The sequence below is a fragment of the Eubalaena glacialis genome, chromosome 2, assembly GCF_028564815.1.
Source record: "Eubalaena glacialis isolate mEubGla1 chromosome 2, mEubGla1.1.hap2.+ XY, whole genome shotgun sequence".
Classification (NCBI taxonomy): Eukaryota; Metazoa; Chordata; class Mammalia; order Artiodactyla; family Balaenidae; genus Eubalaena; species Eubalaena glacialis.
The window spans coordinates 172,459,143-172,482,195 of record NC_083717.1 but is presented as its reverse complement, the minus strand read 5'-3'; the positions used below and the strand labels follow the sequence as shown (position 1 = coordinate 172,482,195).

Genomic DNA, 23,053 nt, shown 5'->3' with positions numbered 1-23,053 from the left:
AGCACCAAGAGAAAAAAATCCCTCACAAACAAGAGAACAATCATAAGTCCATCAGTGGCTTTCTCAGCAGAAACTTTGCAGGCCAGGAGAAAGTAGGGTGATATATTCAAAGTTCTGAAAGAAAAAAGTGCCAACCAAGAATACTTTACCTGGCAAAGTTGTCCTTCAGAAATGAATGGAGGAAAAGACTTTCCCAGATAAACAAAAGCTAAGGGAGTTCATCACCAAGAGACCTACCTTACAAGAAATGCTGAAAGGAGTTCTTCAAGCTGAAATATAGGGACACTAACATGAAACCATATGAAAATATAAAACACATTGGTAAGGCAAATATATAGTAAAATTTGAATGCTTCAATACTGTAATATGGTGGGGTGGTAATCACTTAACTCTGGTATAAAGGTTAAAGGACAAAAGTATTAAAAACAACTATAGCTTAAATAATTTATTAATAGATACACAATGTAAAAAGATGTAAATCATGAGAACTAAAACATGAAATGGAGGGTATTAAAAAGGTAGAGTTTTTGTATGGGATTAAAGTTAAGTTGTTATCAGCTTAAAACAGATTTTTATATTCATAAGATGTTTTATGTAATCCTAATAGTAACCACAATGCAAAAAAACTACAGTATATACACAAAAAATAAACAGAAGTGAATCAAAGCATGCCACTATGGAAAATTATCAACTTACAAAAGAAGACAGCAAGAGAGGAAGAAAAGAACTAAAGGAACTCCAAATAGCAAGAAAACAATAAGATGGCAATAGTAAGTCCTTACATATTAATAATTACTTTAAGTGTAAATGGATTAAAATCTCCAATCAAAAGGTAAAGAGTGGCTGAATGCATTAAAAAAAAAAAAAAAAAGACCCAACTACATGCTGCCTACATGAAATTCACATCAGCTTTAAGGACACATATAGGCTCAAAGTGAAGGGATAGAAAAAGTTATTCCATGTAAATGGAGACCAAAAGAAAGAAGAGGTAGTGACTTATATCAGACAAAATAGACTTTTAGCCAAAAACTGTCACAGGAGATAAAGATGGTCATTATATAATGATAAAGGGGTCAATTCATCAAGAAGATATAACAATTATAAACACATTAACCCAACATTGGACCACCTAAATATACTGAACAAACACGAACAGATCTGAAGGGGAAAAGAGACAACAATACAATAGTAATAGGGGACTTTAATAATGCACTTCAATAATAAGTCATCCAGACAGAAAATCCATAAGGGAACATTGGACTTGAACTATCCTTTAGACCAAATGGACCTAACAGACCTATACAAAACATTATATCCAACAGCAGCAGAAAACCCATGCTTCTCATGCACATGCAGAACATTCTCCAATGACAGATCTTACATTCACAAAACATGTCTTTGCAAGTTTAAAAAGATTGAGATCATGTCAAATATCTTTTCCAACTACAATAATATGAAACTAGAAATTAATAAGTAGGAAAACTAGAAAATTCATAAATATGTAGAAATTAAACATCACACTCCTGAACAACTAATGGATCAAAGAAAAAATTAAAAGGGAAATACAAAAATATCTTGAAACAAACAAAAATGGAAGTACAACACTTGAAAATGTATGGGCTGCAGCGAAGTGGTTCTAAGAAGAAAATTTATAGTGATAAATGCCTATTAAGAAAAAAGAAAGGTCTCAAATAAGCAACCTAACTTTACACCTTAAGGAAGTAGAAAAACAAACTGAGCCCAAAGTTAAAAGAAGAAAGGAAATAACAAAGATCAGAGCAGAAATAGAGAACAGGAGAACAATAGAAAAGATCAGCAAAACTAATAGTTGGTTTTTTTGAAAAGATAAACAAAATTGACAAATCTTTAGCTAGATTTACCATGAGAAAAGAGAGATGACTCAAAAATATTATAAAGAAGAGATGTTACAACTGATACCACAGAAATGCAAGGGATCATATAAGCCTACTATGAACGATTATATGCCAGAAAATTGGACAACCTAAAAGAAATGGATAAATTCCTAAAAACATACAACCTACCAAGACTGAATCAGGAAGAAACAGAAAATCTGAACAAACCAATAATGAGAAATGAGATTGAATTAGTAATCAAAAACCAGCATTATACTGATACCAAAGCCAGCTGAGGACACTACAAGAAAACTACAGCCTAATCCCTGATGAGCATAGATGCAAAAATCCACCACAAAATACTAGCAAACCAAATTCAACAGCATATTGAAAGGATCATACACCATGATCAAGTAGGATTTATCCCTAGGATGCAGGGATAGTTCAGCATATGCAAATCAACAAATGTGATATATCACATTAATAGAATGAGAGATAAAAATCCTATGATCATCTCAGTAGATGCAGAAAAAGCATTTGACAAAATTCTACATCATTATGATAAAAGCTCTCAACAAAGTAGGTACAGAAGGGAGGTACCTTAGCATATATGACAAACTCAGTTAACTTCATACTCAATAGTGAAAGTTTAAAAGCATTTCCTCTAAGATCAGGAACAAGACAAATGTGCCCACTCTCACCATTCTTATTCAACATAGTACTGGAAGTCCGAGACAGAACAAATAGGCAAGGAAAAGAAATAAAAAGAATCCAATCAGAAAGAAAGTAAAATTATTTCTGTTTGCAGATAATGTTGTCTTATATATGGAAAACCCTAAAGACTCCAATGGAAAAATGTTAGAATGAACGAAGTCAGTAATGTTTCAGGAAACAAAATCAACATACAAAAGTCAGTTCTGTTTCTATACATTAACAATAAGCTATCTGTAAAAGAAATAAAGAAAAATAATCCCATTTATAATAACATCAAAAAGAATAAAATACTGGGCTTCCTTGGTGGCACAGTGATTAAGAATCTGCCTGCCAATGCAGGGGACATGGGTTTGAGCCCTGGTCCAGGAAGATCCCACATGCCCTGGAGCAACTAAGCCTGTGTGCCACAACTACTGAGCCCACATGCCACAACTACTGAAGCCCACACGCCTAGAGTCCATGCTCTGCAACAAGAGAAGCCACTGCAATAAGAAGCCTGTGCACTGCAACGAAGAGTAGCCCCCGCTCACGGCAACTAGAGAAAGCCCGCACACAGTAGTGAAGACCCAACGCAGCCAAAAAAAAAACAAAAGAAAAAGAATAAAATACTTAGAAATACATTTAACCAAGATAGTGAAAGACCTGTACACTGAAAACCATAAGATACTGATGAAATAAATTGAAAAAGACATAGATAAAAGGAAAGTTATCCCATGTTCATGAATTGGAAGAGTTTAATATTGTTAAAATGTCTGTACTACCCAAAGCCATGTAGAGGTTCAATGCAATCCCTATCAAAATTCCCATGTTATTTTTCACAGAAATAGAGAATACGATCCTAAAATTCATATGGAACCACAAAGACCTTGAATAGCCAAGCAATCTTCAGAAAAAACATAGCTGAAGGCATCATACTTCCTGATTTCAAACTATATTACATTGTAATGTAAAGTTATTGAATATAAAATTATAATAATCAAAACAGTAATGGTACTGGCATAAAAGTAGACACATATACCAATGGGACAGGATTGAGAGCCCAGAAATAAACCCACATGTATACATTCAACTAGTATTTGACAAGGGGGCTAAGAATAACCAATGGGGAAAGGATAGTCTCTTCAATAAGTGGTTTTGGTAAAACTAGATATTCAAATGCAAACAATGAATCTGGACCCCTGTTTTTATCACTAACAAAATTAACTTGAAATGGATTGCATACTTAAACATAAGTCCTAAAAGTGTAAAACTCCTAGGAGAAAACAAAGAGAAAAAGCTCTTTGACATTGGTCTTGGAAATGTTTTTTGGCTGTAACACCAAAAGCATAAGCAACAAAAGCAAAAGTTAAGAAGAAGAACTACGTCAAACAAAAACTTCTGCACCGCAAAAGAAAAATTCAACAAAATGAAAAGCCAGCCTACTGAATGGGAGAAAATATTTGCAAACTATATCTCTTTTAAGGGGCTAATACCCAAAATATATAAGGAACTCTTACAAGTCAATAGCAAGAAAACAAATAATATGATTAAAAAATGGGCAAAGAACAGGAATAGACATTTTTCCAAAGAAGACATACAAATATAAGCACATGAAAAGGCACTCAATATCATTAATTATCGGGGAAATGCAAACCAAAAGCACCTCGAGCTATCACTTTACATCTGTTAAAATGGCAATTATCAAAAAGACAAGAGATAAGTGTTGGCGGGAATGTGAAACAAAGGGAACCCTTGTGTTGGTGGGAATGTAAATTGTTGCAGCCACTATGGAAAACAGTATGGGGTTCCTCAAAAAATTAAAAATAGAACTATGGTATGAACCCACAATCCCACTTCTGGATATATACCCAAAGGAAATGAAATCACCATCCTAAATAGGTATCTGTACCTTTACGTTCGTTACAGCATTACTCATAATAGCCAAGTCATGGAAACAATATAAATGTCCTTTGACAGATGAATAGATAAAGAAAATGTGATATATATATATTATATATAATACATCTATAATATATAATATAGAGACACACACAATGAAATATTATTCAGCCATAAAAAGAAGAAAATTCTGCTATTTGCAACACATGGATGAAACTCGAGGGCCTTTTGCTAAGTGAAATAAGTCAGACAGAGAAAGACAAATGCTGTATGATCTCACTTACACGTATAATATGAAAAAGCAGAACTCAGAGAAGCAGAGAGCAGACTGGTGGTTGCCAGGGGTGGAGTGGCAGCGGGAAAGGGGAGATGTTGGTAAAAAGGTACAAACTTCAAGTTCTATGATGAACATGTTTTGGAGCTCTAACCAACAACATGGTGACTCTAGTTAACAATACTGCATTGTATTCTTGAAAGCTGTTAAGAATGTAAATCTTAAATGTCACACACAAAAAAAGTTATGTGAGGTGGTGAACATGTTAACTAAACTTGTGGTAATATACACACACATGTATATAACATACATACAATATATACATGTATCAACTCAGCACTTTGCACACTTTAAACTTACACAATATTATATGCCAGCTATACCTCAATAAAGCTAGAAAAAATTAGGATTCATCAAACAAAAACAAAAACCAAAAAATCTACTGCCCCAGTGCATATATATCTTATCAAATTGCAGCTTGCACCTGCCAAGTGAGGAAGTCAAGAAAGGCCTGTCCAACTACACAGAGAAGTGACTTATGTTTTCATAATATATGTTAAGGAAATGATGTTTATAATATCATTGTTTAAGGAAGCTTTAAATTTAAAAGAGAAAAAGATACATAAAGACCATCACAAAAGACCAGTCCAGTGGTTAAAGCATTTTGCAATTACCATACAAGTACCTATTTTTTTCCTTTTTTACAAAAGAGTGCGGGCTATGTGTGTGTGTGTAAACTCAGAGCTTATTCGTCAACATCTGACACTATTTCTGGAATGGAGAGGTTGGGTGGGAGAGGGGGAGAAGGAAAGAGGAGGGAGAGACTTGATTGTTTAGATGCTCTAATTCTGGACTTATCTTCTGAGCAATTACAAACCACAGGAGTTTAGGAGCAGCTCTTCTACTTCTGCTCTCCTCCTCTTGCCCACATTTCCCTCCTTGTTTGGTTTATAAGGAACAGCTATCCTAGTTTTCCCACTTCAAATTGGACATCAGAACAGGTCTGGGCAGGGTGCTCAGCAGTCCTGCAGATCTGTCTCTTGCTTCAACAGCGTTTGGATGAAACAGACCCAGCGACGCCCCTTGCTCCAGCCTCTGACCACCCTCCAACCTTTTTTCCAGTTGCAACCTTAGGAATCTGCCCTCAGCTATCCTTGGTCACGCAGACTAGCCAACACCATTTTTTGAGCATAGCTCCTTATTACCAATCAACCATGATCTCCTAGATTCGTCGGAATTATTCCACCAAGGTCAACATGCATGTGCGGGCCTCCTACACCTACCTCTCTCTGGGCTTCTATTTCCACCGCGACGATGTGGCTTTGGAAGGCGTGGACCACGTTTTCTGTGAATTGGCCGAAGAGAAGCGTGAGGGTGCCTAGCATCTCTTGAAAATGCAAAACCAGCGAGGCAGCTACGCCCTCTTCCAGGACGAGGAGAAGGCGTCCCAAGATGAGTGGGGAAAACCCAGGACGCGAGGGAAGCCACCATTCTCATGGAGAAGAACCTGAATCAGGCCCTCGTGGACCGGCATGTCCTGGGTTCTGCGCAGGCAGACCCCCCACCTCTGTGACTTCCTGGAGAGCCGCTTCCTGGATGAGCAGCTGAAACTCATCAAGAAGATGTTGACCACCTGGCTAACCTCCGCAGTCTGGCTGGTCCCCAGGCTGGGCTGGGCGAGTATCTCTTCCAAAGGCTCAACCTCAAGCATGACTAGGAGCGGAAGCCCAGCGGCCTTTGAGGAGCCCCGTTGGTGTCAGGGCATCTGCCTGAAGCCTCTCTCTGTGGCCACTAGGCAGCTTTTTAACCACCGTGGAGCCCTCTCCCAAGCCTTGGGCCAAATGGAAACAATAAAGCTTTTTGCAAAAAAAAAAAAATCCCAAACAAACAAAAAAAACCCCAGATCTGGTTACTCATGCCCATGCATGCACATAAGCACATTTTCCTGGGTGATGTATTAACTTCGAAAACTACACCATAATACTAAAGAAATTTTAGTTTTTCAGTTTTAATGATACCCTTAATTTAAACTACCTTGCACTCCACTCCTCACCCTGCCTAATTGTCCTTCCTTGCAAACCTAGACAACCTTTACTGTTTGTTTGTTTTAAGAAGAATATTTATGTGTGGTCTGCGAGGTTCCCCCAACTGCTGCAAAAAAATTTAAAAATAAATAAATAAATAAATGGGCAAACGGCTGAGCACAGAGTAGAAACAGGAAAATGGTTTACTTGTTGAAACCTACTCTTCTACTCTTCATTCTTGGTTTCATTCTCCCCATGAAACCAAGAAGCAAGAGTTTGTGGTGGTTCTATCCAGTTTTCCTAACACTTCTTTTGACTTTTCGATGGAAAAGAAGACTATCAAATAGTCTATAAATAACTTTCTCTCTCTCTCTCTCATAATACTTTTATGATGAAAATTCTAGGCCAAAAATTGCAGGTGAGTGAGAGCAAAGAAGAGAAAATCATGGTTTTCAACCGACAGTGGAGCAGTGATAACATTATAACTTGAGAATGTGCTTAATGAACTATCTCTTCTATGTAGACTCACGAAAATTCAGTGTAGTTACAGTTATTGCAAATACATGAATATAATCCAAGGGAAAAATGCTAGCAGATTTGTGATCACATTTCTAGAGGTAAAACTGAGAATTTCTTAGCTTCCACGGGTGCAAATAAGTAGTAGTCTCCCTTACCCATTCCCTTGAAGGAGAACATGGATTCTAGTCCAAGATGTCACATTTTACAAAAGATTAAGCAGCTGTATATCATTTATAGACCTCTATTCATTTCAAAAAGTGATCGAACACAGTTGAATTGAAATACGTACAAGCTGAAAAATCCTTTCAGTTTTCAGGCAATCTCATTAAATGGTGAAGAGTCTACTTAGCAGTTAATCTCGTCTTTCGTGTTGTCATTGAATAAAGAACTGGAATCATGCCATTAATTGTCCATTGGAAAGAGTGTTAGGTTTAGTTACTCTGAAACACATTTAACAAGAATAAGACTCAGGTCAAGAGACCCAACAATAACTATGCTTTTAATGCTTCTTTTGTGTTTCTTAACATTTTGTGGTATTAAAAGACATTCTTTCGTGGAGAGGTGGGCATAGATAAAACAAGAATAGCGAAATACTAATAATTCTTGAAATTAGATAATGAATAAATGGGGGTTTTGTTATACTAGTCTCTTTACTTTTGAAAATATTTGAAAATGTTCACAGTAAAAAGTCAAATTAAAAACAAACCCAAAATACACAGAGATCCCTGGCATGGAAGAGGGGACCGTGGTCCTTTCTGCTTTGGAGAGGAAGGTCTGTGTGACTAGGTTATCATTTTGCTGATGGACCAGGTGCAGTTAATTACTACGTTTATCAGTGTTCATTGACCCATTGGAATACAATTAATAAATTGTTCTACTGGATTAAAGTGAGGGAAAAAGTTCAAATTTATTTAGAAAAACCTTAATTTTTCTTGAATTTGTGATCTTATGCTTTATGTGCATATATAGAAAGATTCAAATTCAGTTCAAGGTGATTAACTGAACAAATTTAGAGTTTAAGAAGGATCATGAACTTTGTACAACACAGTATTGTTGACTGTAGGTTCAATGTTGTACAGCATATCTCTAGAACTTATTCTTCTTAACTGAAATTTTATACTTGTCGATTAGAGGGTAAATCTCACTTTAAGCGTTCATGATAAAATAAAATATTTAAAAAAAATAATGCATATCACTAAAGGGGCGAAAGGTTCTCTAAAGACCTCTTGGCTTCCTCGTGTTTAATTGACGAACTGTCACAGGAAATCCGAGGACTAGAAACCCAGGCAAGGAGTGAAAAATCTCAGGATGTGAGCCTTCCCTGGGCATAATCCAAGCTGGATCCTGGAAGCAGAGAACTTTAGTGGTAGTAAAGGGGAAACTTTGCCAATGAGCAAGCAACTGCACTTTATATTTTCTTGGCAAAGGAAAGAAGTAGGAAAATAGAGTGATTGCCTAACCCATATATTTATGCAGTTTCTGGTGCTGGCTAGCCATGCAAGTAGCAGCTAACTTTGATACTGCCTGAGTCAGATAACGAGGCCAAATTGTAATAATGATCAACTTCTATTAAGGTTTATTATGTGTCAGGTATAGGCTAAGCATCTTCCCATGCATTATTTTATTTAACCTTTCCTGACAAACCTACACAATAGGTAATATTATAATTTCCTTTTATAGGAATGAAACCTGAGCCTTATGTAGACTAAGTAATTTATCTAAAGTTACAGCACCAGAATACATGCCATCGCATTCTGACTCCAGAACCCATGTACCTAAACAGTCTCTTGAAGCTCACACTATTCATTTAATATATTTCCAAATTTGGCTCTGGCTTCCCTTTAGCTGTTCCTGTCTTCTAGGGCCCCTCATACAACCCTAACACTGCTTTCAAATCCTGGTCCCTATTCCTAGGATCCTATTCTGCTCTGTTTAGTCTCTCTTGGATTTATTTGCTCTTCTACCTAGCACATGTACTCACATCAACAAGGCTAGAGTTTCTTCTGGATTCCTTGACTCCTTTGAGCCTTGAAAATTTTCACCTTACCAGTTCCCAACACCATGTACATCTATGGTGGACTGAATTGTGTCTGCCACCCCCCAAATTAATATGCTGGAAATCCTAACCCCCCAGTGTGACTGTATTTGGAGATAGGATCTTTAGGAGGTAAAGTTAAATGAGGTCCTAAGGGTGGGGACATGATCTGATAAGACTGTGGCCTTATACGAAGAGGAAGAGATCCTTTCTTTCTTGCACATGCACAGAAGAAAGGTCATATGAGTACAGGGTGAGAAGGTGGTGATCTGTAAACCAGAAAGAAGGTCCTCACCAAAAGAGAAGTCCTGCCGGATCTTGATCTGGGACTTCCAGCCTCCAGAACTGTGGGAAAAAACTTCTGTTGTTTAAGCCACCCAACCTATGGCATTTTGTTATGGCACCCTGAGTAGACTAACACAACATCTTATCATACTCTTCCTTAGCTCTAAATGCTCTGAAGAAGAAGTATAAAATGACTTGTTTCTCTAGAGCCACCATTACATAATTGAAAGAGCTCTAAATTTGGAACCATGAGATTGGATTTCAAGTCACGAAATATAAAAGAAATGTTGCAAAAATATAAAGTATTGTTATTTTTTAAACATCTTTATTGGAATATAATTGCTCTACAATGGTTTGTTAGTTTCTGCTTTATAACAAAGTGAATCAGCCATACATATACATATATCCCCATATCTCCTCCTTCTTGCGTCTCCCTCCCACCCTCCCTATCCCACCCCTCTAGGTGGTCACAAAGCACCGAGCTGATCTCCCTGTGCTATGTGGCTGCTTCCCACTAGCTATCGATTTTACGTTTGGTAGTGTATATATGTCCATGCCACTCTCTCACTTCGTCCCAGCTTACCCTTCCCCCTCCCCATGTCCTCAAGTCCATTCTCTACATCTGCGTTAAAGTATTGCTATTAATGCCAGATAAAGACAGCCAACTTCTAACAAACACTTTCATTAGCTGCCTACCTAACAGGTTGTCAGCAGACACCTGCCATGTGCTCACAGCCTCACTATTAGATACATAACTTTGCCTTTGCTTTACCTAGAATATTGAGGTTCTCTGACTATAGCTGTCCCATATTCTGTCACCTCCACTGCAATATGTCAGTTTCTGATTCCATTTTCTCCTTCATTGCTATATTGGAAGAACAGCTTACCCTCTCTCTGTTCAGAGTAACACCTCTATCTGGAAACTTGATCACTCCAATAATCTTTCACCCTCTCTGAGAGTGGATCAGTTATTGCCTTTCTCCTCCTGTGTCCTCTTCGCTCAATGACAAATTAACCCTGGACCTTGTGAACTTCTCAAGACATTCCCTCGTCTCTCTCTTCCCTTTCACTGACAAATTTCGAAAACCGTCTGAGCCATATCTTCCACTAGTGTACTTTATACAATCTGTGATCCATCCAAATTATGGTTTTGACCTACTGCCTCCCACTTCAGTACTTTGCTTGGAATGGCATGCAGCTCTGATCTCTGCCTATCAATTTTTCAAGGTTTACCTAATACGTCACCTCTTCTGTGAAACCTTACCATAAGTTATTTCTTCTGAACCCCCAAAGAGCTTAGTTTGCATTTGAACTTTGACAGCTTGATTGTGCAACCCTTAGTAGATTATAAACTCATTAACCCTCTCAAGTTAAGACATAATAATCATTTAATAATGCCTAATAAATACTTTAATCATCAAACTAATCTCAAACAGTATCAGGATTTCAATTCAACTGGGACAAATACAGCTTAGGATATTTTTGGAGAAAAATCAAATTCAACTTGAATATGGGGGAAGAGAACCTGGGCCTATATGGATCTATACAAGAGGTAAAAAGGCTTAAAATTCCCATTTCCATTTTCTGCTTTCATTGAAACAAAGTGACAATAGCCAATAGTAGATTGGCAGGCACATGAGTATTCAGTAAATGTTGGTTGAATTATCAAAAGAGTAAATGCTTAAAGTGGTTCTCGGATTACACGTTAAATAGTGACACAAAGTCTATGGAGGGAAAGCTAATATAGAATTTTGAAGGTGTGTCTAAGGCAATAACAACTATGATTTGGGAAGCATGGAAGACTGTCCTTTGAGGTAAATAATAGTTTACCATTTGAAACTTTCTATGGCCTCTATACTGAAGGAGTTGATTGAGGTAAAGAGCTTTACAGGGGTAGGCACATTTCTGGCGGAAAACTCAAGGAGAGCTCAAAGAATCAATAAATCGATGTGATTTCAACTGTAAGAGGAATAAAAACAATTATGATGTTAGGTTACAGAAGTGATATGATTGTTCTGGGGCTCTCCTATATGTATCTTCTGTAGGCTTTAAGAAAGAACTTTGTATTATTTTTCTTCTAGGATAATAACAGATGATTAATAAGACAATTTAGGCATCGCTGTTTGAGGGCTATCGGCCAGCCACTGTGCTTATAACCAGGCACTTGTATACACATTAGCTCATTTAATTATAGAATAGCAGTAAGAGGAGGCCATATCATTCCAGTTTCATGGATGAAGTTAGGGTCACTGCACACTTTACTCAAGGTTTCACAGCTGGTAAAGGACAGACCCAGGATTCAGAGCCAAGATTTGAACTAAGCTTTTCTGATTCCGAAGCCTGTGGCCAAAGTTAAACACACTGGAAAGGGACGGTACCGTCTCAATACTCCCTCGTGGAGATAATGACAAATTATTTCTGCTCATGGACAATAACCAAAGTATCTGAGCAAATGCCACTTAGATCCTGATGAATCTACCACATTAACCATCGTCTCAGAATTTCTCTGGAAGTTGAACATTTTCTGAAATCTGTACCTTCTTTACTTACCCTAACTTTTGGCCACTTGCTTAAAATATGCTGTCAGACAGATTCATGCTACCAGTTGTCAATAACACATGTTTACTAGTTGCAGTCATGCCCTCAATCAAAGTATATGATTAGAAAATACTAGTTTTATCAATTATAGCTAGTAAATCCAAGTCATGACTTGGCAACATTTCTGGACAATTACTAAATAAATCTCTTTTTATTATAGAATTTATTGTAGAATTTGTAATTCTAGAAGGCAGCTACTGTAAATGACTAGTACAGAACTCAAGTGATGGAGACTAACCTTGTTGAGCCCCTACTCTGTAACAATCACAATTAAAACACCTCATATTATTTCAATTGTTTTACCCAAACTATATTGTGAGGCAAGGTCATTGAGGTGTCACATTTTTCAGATGAGGAAGTCAAATCTCAGAGACATAGTGAAATTGCCCATACACAGTGAATAGTCCAGCTGGGGTTCCAACAGCTGTGTCTGGCCTCAGTGCCTATACCCTTTTCACGACATCCCACTGACCTCCAGGTCAGCAAGGCCTGACTTTTAACATGATTAGAAATGTACTAGCCAAGTTGTCCTTAAGCTTGTCATGTCTTTTTTTCCTTATCTTTAAGATGAGGAAAATGCTATCTACCACTCAGGGATTAAACAGACTACATAAGCCAAAACACTTAACATAGTATCTGGCATACCATGGGCATTGATAAATGATTGCTTCATGTAAATTATCTGAGGCAGGAATCAAAACAGGAACTTTCCATAGTTTGACATCATTGAGCCTCATTTTTTTCCATTTCCATGTTAGTTAATAGCATAACCATTCCACCAGTGAAATCTGAAGGAACAGGGTTAATTATATTTGCTTTTAATTCTAACTCTTTAAAAATTGGTAACCAATATATGGCTAGAGTACAGGTGTTCAGTTAACCTACATTTCTAGATCATGGTGAAAAATGCAGAGTATCATGATGGATTATCCAGTTGGCAAAGTAAGCATGTGCTTAAGGAACCAGCATATCAAGGACACCTGAGATATGAGAAAGGTTCCAGCTATAATGAATGTTCGCAGAATTTTGTAATCTGAAAATCTAGAAAGAAGCTGTTAAAATTTAAGCACTCATTTAAATTTTCACTTTGGATTTAGTACTTTTCTAAAAAATTTCAATATGGCGGGAGGCTTGGAAAGAATGCATTTAAAGCTTTCCAGTGTTTCAAACATGTACATGGTTCTGTAAGTTTGTTAACTTACAACAAATACTTAAAAGTTGCCAAACATTTAAAAAAATAGTTTCTAACAATATTTTTTTCCAGAATACAATGCTTCTGTCATCTTACCTGTTCAGAAAAGTGTTTTCCCCTGGTTACTTTATCATAGCAATCTAAATAATAATGCCTCAGTTGACAGACCATAATTGTTTAGCCCCCAAATATGTCACTTTTGATAAGTTTATATAAGTATTAGTAACTGGTTATAATATTTTATTTCACATGAACATGGTCCTAGATTACTTGGCTTTTAATTCGACATGACATATTTAGCCCCAGTACAAGGTCTTTTACCAAATGTTTGGAAAATAAAAATACATCATCATACAAGCTTTTGGGAAGAACATTTTATTGCTAAGCATATCCTTGAACTAAAATGCAAATGTGAAATAAAAGAGAAAAGGAAAAAGAAAAAGCAGTAACTTCACAACATCATAAAATAAATTCCTTAAGAGTCTGCTCATAAAACAACAGCAATATGATAGAAGCTCACGTACAGAATGCACATGTTCCCATAAAATTGTCCAAATAGAAACTTACACTAAAAGGAATATAATAAATGTATTTTTACTCAAATAAAAAATGTAAAGAAAGAAAGCAGGAAATAAGTTCACAAGACCTCAAGACTCCAAGAACAGCAATCTTTTACAGACATCGAGATATAATCAACTTCATATAGGTTGGGCCATTTAGTTATCTAAATCGTGCTTTGATATCTCTTTATAATCCTGTCTTTTTCAATGACAACAAAATAATCCAAAACTCTTAACACATTGAAACATCAGGTAATGAAGAACACCTCTTTCCATACATATTAGTAAAGGCTACCATTGTTTAGATTGCGCTTTTTGCCCCACGTCTTTAAGATACTTTTTCAAAGTCAAATATTCATGCAACTTACAAAAACCAGCAAGAGTAGATTTCTAAATCTAAACAGCTGATTGATTTTCATCTGTACAAAAGAAACTGTATGTATCTGACCCTCCAGAGAACACATTTCATTTTTGTGTGAATATTTGTCTTGCTTTGTCTCTTGCTTTTGGGATAGGTATGGCCACACAACAAATTTATTGTTTTTCTGTACATTGTTTCCTCTTTTCAAAAAGAAAGACAACTGGAACATAAACCAAACAAACTGAAATAAACCAATAGAAAGGAAAGAACAGTTCTCAAAGCAGTATGTACACAGGTGGCTAAGGAATTATACCAGCAAAAATGTAGTAAAATATGTAAACAAAATCTGAGAAGATTTTTTATTCTCTTTGACACAGTTAACTGTGACAAAATTAAACTCACACTTCACATTTTAAGGTTTACTTTTTTGTCGTTTTGTTATTTTCTTTTAAAACAACATTCTCATTCCACTTCAAGATTTTAACAGTTTTCCTGTTTCAGTCATCCCATCAAACATACCATGATAAATATATCTGTATATATATTTATTTATATATATTATACTATTAAATTCCATTTTTTGTGTGTCACAGCAGCTTTATTCATTTATTATTTTTAGAAAAGATGGGTGAAGGGAGACGTGAGCAAATGGAAGGATAGAGTTATCCATAAATGTCAGGCTGCAAAATTAAATCACTAGGAAAAACATTATGTTGGGGGCGGGGAAAGAACTATGAATTCTGCACTCTGTCATGCCATGTTTGGCTTGTGTGACCTTTTGTGGTTCCATCACAAGTTGAACTCCCCTATTGTCTGTTTTGATTCTTTAACAGACTTCTTGTATTGTCTTTTCTTTTATATTTGCATGCATTTCGATCAGTCACAGATCCAGCCCACCCCCATTCCCCTTCCCTAGGAAAGGCTCTGTTTTAGTTTATGGGGCTTTCTCCTTTACCACAATTTGGCTGGGCTCATGGACAGGAAAAATATTGTTAAGTAAAGCCAATAGCTCTGATAAAACCAGCCCTAACCCCATCTGTTCAGGGTTTGGGTGGCAAATTCTGGAATTCGATCCTGAGGAACCAGCTTTTCAAATCAATATTATCATCCATCCCATGATTCTGCTATGTGTTCAGCAAAGCATCGCATAGGAAATAGACAACAGATTCTAGAAACGCCACAACCTGATATGTAGAGTGGACACCATGGTAGCTTTTGAGTTCATATGGCAATAGTCTCTCTTCTGTTTTCTGAGATTTTTTTTTTCTTCTTAACTTATGTCCAGTTATTCTCAAAAAATAAACAAATACCCAAAAGCCATTTTTTCCCCTCAGATCTTGAAAAGTTACGCACACACTGGCCAGAACCAGATAAGGGTGGGGGGGTTTTTTTGTTTCTGTTTTTGTTTTTAACTTTTTCTTTTCTTTTTTTTTTTTTTTTGTTTTCATTTTTTACATAATTAAACCAAAAAAAAAAAAACATTATTACAGTCAAGCTTCACAAACATTATTACAGACTCACTTGGAGTTATGGAACAAGTAAGCCATGAAGTCTTCGACCTTGGATGAAAGGTCCTAACGAGAAGGAAGCTTCCAAGTCCGCGAAAGTGGGGGGAGCCATCTGCTTGCTCCAGAGGGCAAAGCGTGTGCTTCATGACACAGCAGGGCAGAGAGAACTGTCTCCGAGCAGTGACTGAATCAAAGCAGCCATGGCTGAATCTTATAGGTAGGTACATCTTTGTGTGTGTTCTTTTAAAAATGATTTTCCCCACCATAGTCATGGTATACCCCATCTCATAGAACAGTTCTGACATCTGTGAAATCTCATTTTCCAAGTATTTATGTATTTATATAGAAATAATCCTGTGTTTTAAATTCGCGTATCGTTAGCGGTGTCATGTTTACACATAATACTCTTTGTCCTTGTTCTTCTGTTTCCTGTGGCCGCTCTTCGAGCTCTGCTGCTTCTCCTTGAGGAGCGTGCCATTGCTCTGCGCCGAGTTGCTGATGTAGTTCCGCGTCTCGTCCACTTGGTAGGACCCCTCGTCCCTGTTCCTGTACTTGTACATGGCGTACAGGAGGATCAAGATGCAGAGGGCGGCAGCAGCCACAATGCCGACGACCATCCCTGTTGTACTGCTTGACTCCCGGATCACCTCTGAGGCCCCCGGAACCCGTCTGACTCCCGGCTCCGTGGGGTTTGCTGTGGGCACATTACGGAACATGGGGGAAGTAATTAGTGGGCTCTTCAGTTTGGTGCTGTCTAGCTCATAGGCAGTGGGCAACGGAAGCAAGACTATATCAGGCTGGGGTTTGAGATCACGGTTATTCATTTTGCCAGCTGGCAATTTGGGCACCATCCCAGACGAGGAGGAAGCTGTGAAGCGGATCAGCTCAGGGGACAAAGATGTGGTAGTAGTCCTACTAGTTTCGGAGGCTTTGTTAGGTCTAAAGTCCTTGGATTCCCACTTGGGCGCTTTGTAGCCACCTTCGAAGATTGAAGTGGAAAGACTCTTATCTGTTACCAAGGAGAAGGTGGTGTAAAAATCTTCATCATCAGTAGGGGGCAGGTTAGAGTCAAAGGTTTCCCCTGAGCCATACCCAGATATCACCAAGCCATCATCATCACAACCATCGCTGCCTTGGTCCGACAAGCAAGGTAACCCCGCCTCAGAGGTCATGGACAGGGAATCTTTGGTGGTCTCAATAATGGTGAGGAGGGGGCGAAAGGTAGGGGGAAGTGTAATGGAAGGTGCACGAGTAGCAATAGGAGGGGTAGCTAAAGGGTCTTCTACAAGAAGAGGGATAACTAATTCACCTCCTGGGATTGAAAAGAAAAAGAAAAACAGAATTAGTATATTTGTAGAAAAACAATTCACAGCCACACTCAATGAATGTATGTATAGTTCATAGGTTACACCTCAGAAATTAGAATAAAATGACTTGGATCCACATATGGATCCTCTCTACTTCTAGGCTGATTATTGGGCTATACTTCTAGCCCATTATATGCCTCTTGCCATCAAAACCTGAAATCCGTAGATTGGGGACTTAGATTTTTAAAGATACTCTCAAGTAATTATTTAGATAGAATTCAAATAGGCTTTTTCCAGGATCTGCTTATGGTACAATGACCTTCAACTATACTGTTGCAAATACTGACCATGAAAATTATGTGTTTGTGTGTGTGTGTGTGTGTGTGTGTGTGTGTACGTACATGCACATATGCATGTGATTAATCTGTGAGCCATAGCATTTCCTTATTTTTTTCTTGGGTTTCTACTTATTTGCTCCCATTAGGATGAGAATGACATATTTTCCATGTCACTGAGATCAAGATTAAGGAACATAAAAGAGCTCATCTTTAGTATTTTAAGTTACTACCTTTTATTTCACATTTATCAAGTGCAGTCTTCATTTACTAAATGCTAAGTAAGGGAAACTTACAGTAGGTTGAAAATGTTCATCTAACAAGCCCATCTTGATTATGCTTTTCCAGAAATTCCCCTGACTATAAAACAACAACTTGTTTTGCATTGGTCTAATATTATGTTTATACATTGCTTTTATGCTGTATGTAATATATACTGAGCAGACACTAGATTTCAAGAATACCCAGCCTACATATCCATGCCTTACTGGAAACTTACTTTCAGATTCAGAAATGTAGAGCTAGCAAAGTAGTTTTTAAAATCAGTGATTCTTTTTTCCAATTTGGATTCTTATTATTTCTTAGAATGGCAGATATTTATCGGTTTACCCACAGACCCTAGTTATTGCACTTATAAACATACGAGGACTAGGTCAGGAAAGGAAGTTCAGAATAGTTCACTAAATCATAGTGCCCTGCAAATTATGGTTACCACAAATATTCTGTGGTGGATGTTACTCACCTAATTGTAGGGTCAAGTTTATTATTCATGTATGTAAGCAAGATAATCGGTCTTCAGTCTCTCCTGTGTTTCTTTACAGTGTTATTTTCAAACAGAGAAAGAATCGGGAAGTCACAGTTCGTGTCTCTTCGTTAAACTTATTTAAAAATTATTCCAACTATTGTTTTTAAAACTCCTCTAGCAGGGATGGCATGATAGGTCCCTGACCCAGTTAGTCAGACAGTTGAGATGATAATACGATATCATGGTTGAAGTCTTCTTTCTGACCCGCTGCATCTAAACTGTCCAGGTTTCAGGTGTGCTAAGAAAAAGCCTCCTGAAAAGAAAGATACTGCACACCTTCAGAGCGCCAGAGAAGAACTGCTTGCACCATATCAGAAGCTTTTATTCTCTGCAGAGAGAAACTGAGTTGGGGAGGGTGGCAACGATGTACATAATGCGTATCTTACGGAAGGGAAGGGACAAGAGAGCACTGTACAGTCATCCCTGGCCTACCTGATGATGTTAGCACATGTGGGGAAATAAAACAAGAATCTTTCTGAGAATCTCAAGATGATATTTTAGTCTGTGCTTTAAACCCCAAGCTTCTCTTCTAGTGCTCAAGAGTTTGAAACTACTGAGCAAACCAATTTTTGCAGAGTTGACAAAGCTTCAGACTTGCTTTCCTGGACAAGCATGCCTATTTTTTTTACATTGTGAAGATACGTAATTCATATATCTTGCAACTTATTTAACGCATCATTTACATACTTTTGCTAATTTTTATAAATGGGATTTGGAACACAGGTCCCTAAAGGTAAGCCAGTCCTAAAACTAACCCTGAGTTACCTTTTCTTCTCATTCTTCCGGTAGGGAGGCCCTGAGTGTTGTATTTAAGATGATACGTGGAAGAAGGCGGTGTCTGAGTAAGAAAAGAGCAGTGAGGAGAGAGGAGTGAAGGCTCATGCAGTCTGTTAAAGGTTCCCTAGGGATCGCTCAGGGATGATTTCACTTTCCTTTGGAGAACAAGACAGGGTTTTTGTACCCATCTCACCTAGAATGGCTGTTCTTTTCTGGCACAAATACCTAGAGTCATTTGCTTTTTAGGGCAAGGATAAAAATCAACCCATTGTTTATTAAGTGGAGAGTAAACTGGGATAAAGGACAAGGAATGACTGATTTGTTGGGAGGCAAAGTCCTGGAACAAATAATTAAATATAAAGGCAAATTGTTAAGTAGGATGCTAGTGTCCCTTTAAGTGAGATTAAGATCACTGTCTTCATGATTACAGAGGGGCATTCATCTGCAATTTTAGTGTACCATCTGTGACACCCAACTGGAGTCTTACAGTTGCCTTTTTTTTCCCCCCTGTCTTTTCAATCCCAGCTGAAGCTTCCACTGTGTCTTTGTTGTTAAAAATCTACAAGATCTACAAACTGCTCATCCTGCAGTTGAATCACTTCCACTTTCCTTTGCTATGTGCTTCTCATTCAACACCCTAATGTGAGTATCTCTCTTGGAGCAGAAAAAAAAAAAAAAAGTGAAAATCATCCTTTTGATAAGGGGATGAAAAGAGGGTCTTGAAGCTCACTAATTTACAAAGAGCTTCTAAAAGGTTGGTGAGCCTTTAAGTGAAATGGTAAGAGCTTATTTCCAAACTAAAATGATGGGTATGCTGTTGCAGAGTTTAAATAACAGAATCTGTTAAAACTGCTTCAATTTCTTTGTCATTTTGTTATTAATCCTAGTAGCAGTGATAAAAATGATAAATGATGCCCCTGTCAGGGACATTTGAGCCCAAATCCTGGTAGTGTTTAATCAATGAAATCATAGGAACTTTCATAGCTCCCCTCTCCTGGCATCTCAAGGAATTGGAAGAATGTCTTTAGTTTAAAAGGGAGTCCACTGGGATGTAGGAGTTGGTATTACAAAGGGGAATTATAGTGAAAGTAGGTGGAAAGTTTTGGATAACTATAAACGTGGAAGGTTTATAACCTTCCACGTATAAACTTGCCTGAGACAAGTATGTGAGTTGGGGTGTATAGTCCATTTTAATATCAAATTCCATATTTAAGATTTAAGATGATTCTAGTGTCCCGGGAGGTCCAAGGGCACACATCATTTGAGATAAGGAGGTGAAGGATGTGTTTCTCCCATCATTAGATCCTTACTAGAAATGACTTAGATTGCCGAAGTCTATTTAAGATTTCATGTTTATTTGTATTAATCTAAAGTGAGTTTCCTCAGAAATGTTGGAGCAGCTGATAATTTTTTTTTCACTGCCCAAAGACCGTGAAATCAGTGATCTACCGGATGTCTATGCTATGAAAGTATTCATAGAAGCAACAAGCTTAAAGTCATAAGGGGTTGCAGGCAGAGTAATACAAAACCTGTAATCCATCACAACTCTAATTTCCTATTCCATCCCCAGAATTTTTCTTTGGTTTGGAATAAGAACTATCCATATTCCTTAAAGTTAGCATTTTAAATCAGGAATATATACCCTTTTTTGACAGGGTTGTGCTTTTCTTTAAACCAGAGAGATCACTAGGGATATAAAAGGTCTATTTTAGCCCTGAAGGCTGCCCTGCTTTTTTGTTTTATGAGTGTATTTATAGATATATAATTCATGTATCTAGGACTGATATTCAGCAAAAGGGGCTCTCTGCCATCGAAAAAGACAGTATATTAAAAATTTAATAGAACTCTTCTGAACTGTGAGAATGTTGTAGGTGATGGTGGTGCAGTGGGTCATCTGAAAAAACAAGAAAAGCAGCACAAAGTTTCAATATGGCTCCAACCTTTGCCTCTCTGGAGATATCTGAGTGGAAGAAGTCACAAAAATACGAAAAACAATGACACTGAAGAGTGAGACTCTGGGAGAGGACACTGTGCTCCAATTCCTTGAATTTCTTTTATCTATATTTAGGTTCTTTACCTCATCTCTTATTTGCATTTTTCTCATTCTCTGCTGGAAAACTAACATACAATGGGGAGAAATCATCTTTTTCCCCACAAAGTTAGTTATTGAATGATATTCACTTAGTTATTTGGTGCTGCAGAAGTGTGTACTTGCAACACATCAATATCTGGAAGCTTGGAACCATGAAATTGTTCTGCATCCAGCCTCAGAAAAAATAGTCATGGACAGGCATGGCAAGTCCCTGGGGAGAAGACACCAGAAAAACTCAAGTATCTCAAAGGGGCTTAACTTTTTAATGAGCATTTTAATGAGATGAGAATCTCCAGGTAGGACATTTTCCCCTAGTTTATCTGAAATGGGTTTGATTCTGAAAGGCTACAGATTCTATTTTTTCAATATACACCCAGGTAAGATGAGCTATAGCCCCTTGATGTCATTATACATTGTAAAAGAAGGAATGTCTAGTGGAGTTTTTCATCTTCCTATTGGTTAAAAGCTTTGCCTCTGAAGTCACTCAGATGCAGGTTAGCATCACAGTTCTGTGGCTTACTAGCCATGAGTTGGTCAAATTTATTAAAATCTCTGTACAATGGGAATAATAACACAGCCTATCTCAAGCCACCAATGTGAATAATAATAATGCATGTTAATGTTAATTATAATGCATGTTAAGTATTTAGCACAGAAACTGCTACTCCAAAATTCTAGTTACTAGTATCATTTCTACTAATATTTTGGGCCTATAAACACTGAAATCATTGATGACTTTTTTCTGACCTTTTTTTATGTAGTAGTCGTATGCTGAGGTATAAGTATAATAATATAGGCTCTAGATTATTAAGGCTATTTTAAATGCAGAGTTTGAAGAATGATTTATAATAATCCCAAGAGCTTGCATTTAAAATAAATGATAAGCTTTATATCAAATGGACTTATGGATAGCATCCTCAACAAAAATAAAAGCTTTCAATTCAATTAGATAAAATAGTCCATTTAGGAGATTCTTAGTTTTAAACCTAAAATATCATTCAACATGTCAAACAATATAAAATCATATAAACTGAGGCAGATAAAGTGCATTCATTGAAGCTGCTGGGCTGGAAACATATCCCTTATCCACTCTTCAGTTTGATATTTCTTTAACAGTAATACTAATACCTAAAACTAAAGTGAAGCAAGTAATCTCTTTATTTAAAAATTATATAGCACTTCTTGCTGATCTTTTGTTTCCTGAAGTGATAAGGCAACATTGACCAAATACCTTTAAGGTCAAGGAGTATTCTCACCGTAGAGTCATACAAAATGGCAGGACCTACCTGAGAGGTTTCCTAAATAAAACTTCAGATGTGAAAATCATCATGTTTCTTGTGAGTAGAATCTTAGGATCCTTTTAAAGCTTACCTGTTTAAATCCTTGAGAGAAATGGCAAATATTAATAGAAAGGGAAAAGAGAAAGAGAGAGAGAGATTTGGGTGCTTACTGTGTGCGGGTGTGCTTTCACCAGTAGTTAGTTTTATACTTTGGAAGGCATCATTATCATAGGACAATACTCTGAACTTTGGGGTTCTTTCTCTATTCTCAGTAAAAGTGATTTTATAGCTTGCAGTGATGGTGATAGTTTAATCCTGGATAACCAAACTCTACCATAGTCACTTGAGAGTACCTTATTTCCCCTTTGCTGAAGGAAAATAAAATAACGGACTGACTTCCCCAAATGCTTTCTAAGGAGTTAAATTAGGATGTGTTACCACTGATAACATTTGCAGTTAACTCAACTAACTTTCTTCTGGAGTACAGGCCTCCTGTAGGTTGTATCCAATTTCATATCCCACTGTAGAGCCTACCATTGCTTTCAAGGCTTTAAAAGTTGGTTCAGGCAAAGAGGCCAGGCTTCCTTTGGATGGTAAGAACAATTTACCCACACCCTTCTACCAAGAGTAGAATTCACATTGATCATTAGAAGCAA

At 37.2% G+C, this 23,053-nt stretch overlaps 1 protein-coding gene across 9 annotated transcripts in view; it reads right to left on the bottom strand.

Annotated features, from left to right (window-relative positions):
* Positions 1-16,193: 16,193 nt before the first annotated feature.
* NRXN3 (neurexin 3) overlaps positions 16,194-23,053 on the bottom strand; it is a 1,616,108-nt gene continuing 1,609,248 nt past the window's right edge. For 5 of the 9 annotated variants that reach the window (XM_061182764.1, XM_061182765.1, XM_061182768.1 and 2 more), the window contains one exon: positions 16,194-16,495. In XM_061182764.1, the coding sequence (XP_061038747.1) occupies positions 16,194-16,495 (302 nt within the window). Of the gene's footprint in view, positions 17,114-23,053 lie in introns of all 9 variants that reach the window. The other 4 variants (XM_061182762.1, XM_061182763.1, XM_061182766.1 and 1 more) reach the window with 2 other exon arrangements.